At 55.4% G+C, this 7,500-nt stretch overlaps 2 protein-coding genes across 2 annotated transcripts in view; both read right to left on the bottom strand.

The window, feature by feature from the left end:
* EMWEY_00042610 (hypothetical protein, conserved) overlaps positions 1-1,040 on the bottom strand; it is a gene marked incomplete at both ends in the record, with an annotated part of 2,094 nt that extends 1,054 nt beyond the window's left edge. The window contains one exon of the mRNA XM_013482781.1: positions 1-1,040. This exon is cut by the window's left edge and continues 487 nt beyond it. Within this exon, the coding sequence (XP_013338235.1) occupies positions 1-1,040 (1,040 nt within the window).
* A 2,183-nt stretch (positions 1,041-3,223) lies between these two features.
* EMWEY_00042600 (hypothetical protein, conserved) lies at positions 3,224-7,477 on the bottom strand (the record flags this gene model as incomplete). Its single annotated transcript, XM_013482780.1, has 7 exons — positions 3,224-3,713; positions 3,808-4,016; positions 4,213-4,638; positions 4,796-4,997; positions 5,148-5,305; positions 5,498-5,657; positions 5,859-7,477. 7 exons carry the CDS (start codon positions 7,475-7,477, stop codon positions 3,224-3,226), a joined length of 3,264 nt encoding a protein of 1,087 aa, XP_013338234.1.
* Positions 7,478-7,500: the final 23 nt, after the last annotated feature.

The following is a 7,500-nucleotide window of genomic DNA, read 5'->3' as shown; positions in this document are numbered from 1 at the left end:
TCTGCTGCTGCTGCTGCTGCTGCTGCTGCTGCTGCTGCTGCTGTTGCTGTTGCTGGTGTCTCTCCTGCTGCAGCTGTTGCAACGGGTTGGCCTGCTGCTGCGGCTTGCTTTGCTGCAGCAGCAGCAGCAACAGAAAGAGCAGCAGCAGCAGCACAGCTGCCGCTTATACTTAAGGAATCATCTTTTAGTATCTGCTGCAGCAGCACATGAAATTCTGCTGCTGCTGCTGCATGCTCTGCTGCTGCTGCTGCTGCTGCTGCTGCTGCGTCTGTTGCTGCTTGATCTGCTGCTGCTGCTCCTGCTGCTGCAACAGGAGGACCAGGGGCCCCCAATGCAAAGGCTAAAGAAGCACAACGAATAATACTTGACAGTTGGGGGCCCCCCAACAATCCTTGCTGCTGCTGCTGCTGCAGCTGCTGCAGTTGCTGCTGCAGCAGAGCAGCAGGCAGCAGCACACCGCAAAGGGGTGCAGCAGCAAATACCTCCCACCGCTGCTGCAGCGGCAATCTGTTTATCTCCTCTACAGCTTCTTTATGGGCTGCTGCTGCTGCTGTTGCTGCTGCTGCTGCTCCTGCTGCTGCTGGAGCACCCAGCTGCAGCAGCAAATGTAGCAGCACATCTGCCTCAGCAAACTGCTGCCCCCATGCTGCATGCGCTGCTGCTGCTGCTGCTGCAGGACCTTCTGGCGGCTCTCCTTGTACAGAACCTTCAAGAATGCTGCGTGCTGCTGCTGCTGCTGTTGTTGTTGCTACTGCAGGTGCTGCTGTTGCTCCTTCTGCTGCTGCTGCTGCTGCTGTTGCTGCAGCAGCAGCAGAAAAGCAGCGATGCATGCAAAAAATGGACCGGCAGGCGCAGCCATGTTGGCGGATCTTCTGCTGCTGCAGCACGTGCTGCTGCTGCAACACCTTCTGCTGCTGCCTCTGCTGCCTCTGCAGCACCAGCTGCTGCTGCGGGCAAGGAAAAGCAGCAGCAGCAGCAGCAGCAGACTGGAATCCTGTAGGTAGTATCCTCCCCCTAATACCCTTGAAGGAACACTGCATTGTTGCTGTTGCTGCTGCTGCTGCTGCTGTTTTGCTGCAGCAGACCAATGGCAAGCAGGCGGAGCAGCTGCCTGCAACTCGGGGAGAAGCCAGCAGCATTGCTGCTGCTGCTGCTGCTTCTGTTGCTGCTGTTGCTTCTGTTGCTGCTGTTTTTACTACTGGAGTCTGCGTCTTCTATCATTAACTTCTGCTAATTGCTGCCACGGGTCTCCGTGCTGCTGCTGCTGCTGCTGTTGCTGCTGTTGCTGCTGGTGTTGCTGCTGTTGTCTTTGCTGCGGTTGTATTTAATGCTAGCAGCATCTGTTTCTGCTGCTGCAGCAGATCTATTTCAATGCAGCAGCAGCAACAGCAGCAGCAGCAGCAGCGCGGCCGAATCTTGTGGCCATGAGCTGCTGCTGCCTTCTGGGGCTGCAGTACAGCAGCAAATAGCAGCAACAGCAGCAAGTGTTGCAGCAAACAGCAGCAGCAAATAAATAAGATTAATTAATTAATAGTATTAAAGCAAAAGAGAGCAGCGCAGCAGCAGCAAAGCCTCGTGTTCTGCTGCCCCCCTGCTGCTGCTCCCGACACTGGAGCAGCAGCAGCAGCAGCAGTAGCTGCTGCTGCTGCTGCTGTTGCAGATCGCTGTATGGGCAGCAAATGCATGAGCACCTTAATACACATATATTAATTAAGTTATTTGTTTCTTTCTTTCTTTTTTAGCTGCCTATACACCTGAATATGTGTGCAGCAGTGGCAAGAAAAGCAGCAGCAGCTCCCCGCCGTAGACGGCAGCAGCAGCAGCACAAGCAGCAGCAGCAGCAGCAGCAGCTGCGACGGCGACTAGTATCAGCAGGGGCAAGGAAACGAAGGAGAGATTCTCCTGCTGCTGCTGCAGCAGCAGCAGCAGCTGCTGCTGCTGCAGTAGCTGCTAATGCTGCACAACCCCGAAGATCCACGTACACTGTTGCTGCAGCAAATCGAGCAGTAGGTGCAGCAGCAGCAGCAACAGCAGCAGCAGCAAAAGAAGCTGCGGGGTACACACACCTGTATTAAACTATTTGTGTTGCATTAATTGCTGCTGCTGCAGCTTTATTTAACTGCAGCAGCAGCTCTGCGGTGTATCTACAGCTGTTGTTGTTGCTGCTGCTGCTGTTGCTGCTGCTGGTGTTACAGTGCTGTTTTTGTTGTGTTGGTGCTGCTGCATGCAGGTTGCGCAGCAGCAAAAGCAGCAGCAAAAAGCAGACCGTAACAGCAGCAGCAGCAGCAGCAGCAGCTGCAGCATCCGCAGCAAAAATAAAAAACAAATAAGAAGCAAAACAAACCCTCAAAGGAGCAGCAAAATAACAAATGCTGTAAGAGCTGCATATACACCCCAAACCCTAAACCCTAAACCCTAAACCCTAGACAGCTTAAGAGGTGCTGCTGTTGTTGCTGCTGCTGCTGTTGCTGCTGTTGCTGTTGCTGCTGCAGGCATCGGCGTCGCTCCCTGTACCAGGACAGTTGCTGCTCCCCGCGGGGGCTGCTGCTGCTGCAGGAGCAGCAGCTGCAGGAACTGTAGCAGGAGCAGGAACCTTAGCAGCAGCAGCAGCAACAGCAGCAGCAACAGCAGCAGCATCATCTAGTGATGCTGCTGGCGTGCATGCAGTAACACCACGCAGCGAGTTGTCTCTTCCCTCTGCAGCAGACAGCCCCACAGCCATGGAGGGACTGCAGCAGGAAGCCTCGTGCTGCAGCAGCAGCAGCAGCAGCAGCAGCAATAGTACCGGCTGCAGCAGCAGCAGCAGAGGAGGCCTCTTTGGTTGGATAACCAAAACCTTGTGGGGCACCAACCATGCATAAACAGCAGCAGCTGTTGCTGCTGCTGCTGCTGCTGCAGCAGCAGCTGCTGTTGCTGCTGCTGCTATATGTTTGCTGGTGCTAGCTATATGGCTGGTGCTGCTGCTATATGGCAGCAGCAGCAGCGGCAGCAGCAGCAGCAGCAGCAGCAGCAGCATATTTGAAGGGAGGCGGCCTTAAAGGGGCCCCACAAACTCTGGACATATTTTATTGTCACTCTTTCCTCCGCTGCTGCTGCTGTTGCTGCTGCTGCTGCTGTTGCTGCTGCTGCTTTTGCTGTTGCTTCTGTTGCTGTTGCTGCTGTTGCTGCTGCTGCTGCTGTTGCTGCTGCTGTTGCTGCATGGCGAGACAAAGAGCTGCGTGCCTCAATTGTCTTTGACGTCTTCGAGCATCTCCCCAGCAGCATCTGTTGCTTCGCTGCTGCTGCTGCTGCCGTTGCTGTTGCTGCTGCTGCTGCTGTTGCCGTTGCTGCTGCTGCTGCTGCTGGCTTGCGACAGCACATTGCGCATAGCCTCCCTCGCGAGTGTTTCCATCAGCAGCAAGTTGCTGCCGCTGCTGCTGCTGCTGCTGCTGCTGCCTCCTAGCAACGCGCTTATCTGTTCTTGCGCTTGTTGCTGCTGCTGCTGCTGCTGCTGCTGCTTTCTCAGCTGCTCCTGTAGCTCCTTCTGCTTCTGCTGTTGCTCTTTCTGCTTCCGCTGCTGCTCTTGCTGCTGTTGCTGCTGCTGCTCTATAGCTTGCTGCACATCTTGGGGAAGGAGAGACACAAGAGCAGCAGCATCATCTGCTGCTGCACCCCGCAGCGGCAGCAAAAAAGAAGATAAAGAAACAACACGCCAACCTAGTCCCTCTAACAACCTGCAGCAGCAGCAGCAGCAGCAGAAGCAGCAGCAGCAGCAGCAGCAGAAGCAGCAGTAGATGGGCTGTGATGTTGAGCAAAGCGTAAGATGACTGCATCCCCGTTACTCCTGCTGCTGCTGCTCTCCATCTGCCACGCCCCTCTATCTGCAGCGCCACGCCACGTGCAGCTAGCTGCTGCTGCTGCTGCTGCTGCTGCTGCTGCTGCTGCTGCTGCGGCTGCAGCAGCAACGGTAACGTGACTGCAATGTCTGGAGAGAGGCCCTCCGCTGTCTGTGGCTTCACCTCAGCTTGTAGCCCAATCTGCAGCAGCAGCAACAGCAGCAGCAGCAGCAGCAGACCAGCAGCAAGGAAAGCAGCAGCAGCAACAGCAACAGCAGCAGCAAATCAAGATAATATATGAGAGCAAGAAAAATAGTAATGTTGCTGCACTTGCTGCTTCATCTTTAGGGTTTAGGGTTTAGGGTTTAGGGTTTAGGGTTTAGGGTTTAGGGTTTACCTGCTGCAGCAGCGCAGCAGCACGACGCTGCTTATCTGACGGACAGAAGACTTGCTGCGCAGCACATGCAGCAGCAAACAGCTGCTGCTGCCAATGAGGAGGCCAGCAGCAGCAATCTAAACCCTGCAGCAAATCTGGTGCAGCACTGCTTAACTCTGCTGCTGCTGCTGCTGCTGCTGCTGCTGCTGCTTCTCCTCCTGCTGCTGATGATGATGATGCTGATTCTGCTGCTGCTGCTGATTCTGCTGCTGCAACAAAACTCGGCTCAGGGCGGTCTGACGATGCCTGCTGCTGCTGCTGCTCCTGCTGCAACAACTGCTGCTGTTGCTGCTGCTGCTGCTGCTGCTGTCGGTGTATATAGCGAGCAAGCAGTGCCTCATAAAGATAAACAGCAGCAACTGCTGGACGATTCTCCATGTCATATGCCTGCAGCAGCAGCAGCAACAGCAGCAGCAGCAGCAATGGTAACAACAGCAGCAGTACCAGCAGCAGCAACAGCAGCAGCAGCAACAGCAGCAGCAGCAACAGCAGCAGCAGCAACAGCAGCAACAGCAGATTAAGCCTAAAGAAGCAAAAGACGTACACTGTATGCATGCGCTGAATCCTCCTGCTGCCGTTGCTGCCGCGTTTGCTGTTCCTGCAGCTGCTGCATATGCTGCTGCATCTGCTGCTGCTGCTGCTGCTGCTGCAGCTGCTGCAGCTGCTCAAAGAAAGGACCCCATATACGCGAAGATAATGCTCGGGTGTATAGGCAGTCTGGGTATACACCTATGATTGCTAAGGAGCTGCAGCAGCAAACACACAGCAGCAGCAGCAGCAGCAGCAACAAATTGGACTGCAGCAGCAGCAGCGCCAATCAGATGCTGTTGCTGTTGCTGCTGCGAGACTGCAGCAGCAGCAGCAGCAGCAGCAAAGGCAGCAAACTCGTCACTAACCGCAGCAAGGAAGCGAGCTCCTCAGCAGTCCACGTAGCGGATCTTCGCAGGCCAACAGCAGCAGCAGCAGGGGGAGGAATGCGGGAGATGATGCCATTAACAGCAGCAGCAACAAGAGGATCATTAGGACGGATATCCAGCTCGCTTAATGTAGATACCTGCATATACACCCCAAGTGCAGCAGCAGCAGCAGCAGCAGCAGGTGCACCAGCAGCAGCAGGTGAAGCAGCAGCAGCAGAAGCACGAGCCCTCCACAGAAAATCCGCAGCTGTGCCTTCAGCAGCAGCAGCAAGACAAGCAGCAACAGCAGCAGCAGCAGCAGCAGCAGCAGCAGCAGCAGGAGGTCTTACAAGCCTGAATAGATGTACTTTGCTGCTGCTGCTGTTTGACCATTTTTTGCTGTGTCTTCTTGCTGCTGCTGTTAATACAGCAGCAGCAGCACCTCTTATCCCCAGCTGCTGCGCTGCATGCAGCAGCCGCAAAGAAGCAGGAGCAGAGAAATCCTCAATACTGCAGCAGCAGCAGCAGAAGCAGCACAAGCAGCAGCAGCAGCAGAAGCAGCAGCAGCAGCAGCAGCACAAGCAGCAAATGAGTACACCAATGAGTTGAAGCAGCAAACAGTTATACACCTATAATCTGCTACGTACTGCTGCTGCTGCTGCTGCTGCTGCTGCTGCTGCTGCTGCTGCTGCTGCTGCTGCTGCTGCTTACTTGTGTCTAGAGATTATCTTCAAGTATCTCTGCAGCAGCAGCGCAGCATCAGCAGCAGCAAGACCATCCTTCCCTCTTAGTGCAGCAAATGCATGCATAGATAGGGATATATATTCAATACGTTGTGCTGCTGCTGCTGCTGCTGCTGCAGCAAATGCAGCAGACTCCCTTTCCTGCTGCTGCTGCAGTACAACTGGATCTACTAATGGTGCTGCTGGCTGCTGCAGCGGCTGCAGATAATGCTGCGGTAGTTGCTGCTGCTGTTGCTGTTGCTGCTGCTGTTGCTGCTGCAGTTGTTGCAGTTGCTGCTGTTGCTGCTGCTGCAGTTGCTGCTGCTTCTGCTTCCAATACAGTTCATCTCTTGCTGCAGCACGAAAGAGTAATGCTGTTGCTGCTGCTGCTGCTCCCTTCCATGGTGGCAGCTGCTGCTGCATGTACGGTCTTGGCTGCAGCAGCAGCAGCCCTTTCTTACGCTGCAGCAGCAACGTGACGTGCTGCTGCTGCTTGCTGCAGAGGGACTCAAACAGCTCGAGCACCTCACATAGCTGCTGCGGCTGCATGCACTCCAGGTGTACGTACACCGCACGCCGCAGCAGCAACTCTGTAGATGCTAGTAGAGGCCTTAGCTGCTGCAGCACAGATATAGGCAGCAAATGCTGCTGCTGCTGCTGACGCTGCTGCTGCAGCAACTGCTGCTGCTGCAGGCTAAGAGGACCTGCTAGGCCCGAGTCATACAGAGAACGAGCAACAGATAGCAGCAACGACAGACGCTCTTGCTGCTGCTGCTGCTGCTGCTGCTGCTGTTGCTGCTGTTGCTGCTGTTGCTGCTGTTGCTGCTGCTGCGGATACAGCAACTGAGCTGCATGCAAGGCAACCTCCTGCAGCAGCCGCGTTAAGCAACGCGTTAGTCTCCTTCTATGCTCCTTGCTGCTGCTGCTGCTGCTGCTGCTGATAAATGGGGCCCGTGATGCTTGTTGCTGCTGCTGCAGCTGCTGCAGCTGCTGCGGTTTCTGCTGCAGCAGCTGCGCAAGACGCTGCATGCAACGAGCAAGAAGATATAAAGGAAGGGATGGCTGCTGCTGCTGCTGCTGCAGCGCCTCTACGTCTCCTGCTACTAGTGCATTTGCTAGTTTTTGCTGCTGCTGCTGGTGCTGCTGCAGCAGCAGCAGCTGCTCCAGCTGATCCGGGTCCGTCGGCTGCTGCTGCTGCTGCTGCAGCAGCTTGTTGCTCTTTCTTGCTGCAGGAGCAGCAGTGTCACTAGACAGCAGCAGCAGCAGCAGCAACTCTGTGGGGTTCTGTGCTGTCTCTATTGCTTCCTCAGCAGCAGCAACAAGTGCTGCTTCCATTTCTGCTGCTTCTTGTGCTGCTGCTGCTGCTGCTGCTGCTTTATCCTCGTTAGCAGCAGCAGCAGCAGCAGCTCTCTTTGCTGCTTCCCTCCTCTCTCTTCTCTTCTCCTTCTTCCTCCACCTTGGATCCTTCTGCTGCAGTTGCTGCAGTTGCTGCTGCCGTTCCTCCATTCGTTGCAGTTGCTGCTGCAGCTGCTGCTGCAGCTGCTGCTGTTTGCTGCTTGCTGCAGCAGGTTTTAGGACGCCGACGCTCGTTGCACGCAGACACCCCATATTGCTGCGCCTGCTGCTGCTGC

The sequence above is a fragment of the Eimeria maxima genome, genomic scaffold (assembly GCF_000499605.1).
Source record: "Eimeria maxima Weybridge genomic scaffold, Emw_scaff766, whole genome shotgun sequence".
Taxonomy (NCBI): domain Eukaryota; phylum Apicomplexa; class Conoidasida; order Eucoccidiorida; family Eimeriidae; genus Eimeria; species Eimeria maxima.
The sequence above is the reverse complement of the archived record's forward strand: the minus strand, read 5'-3'. Positions and strand labels throughout refer to the sequence as shown.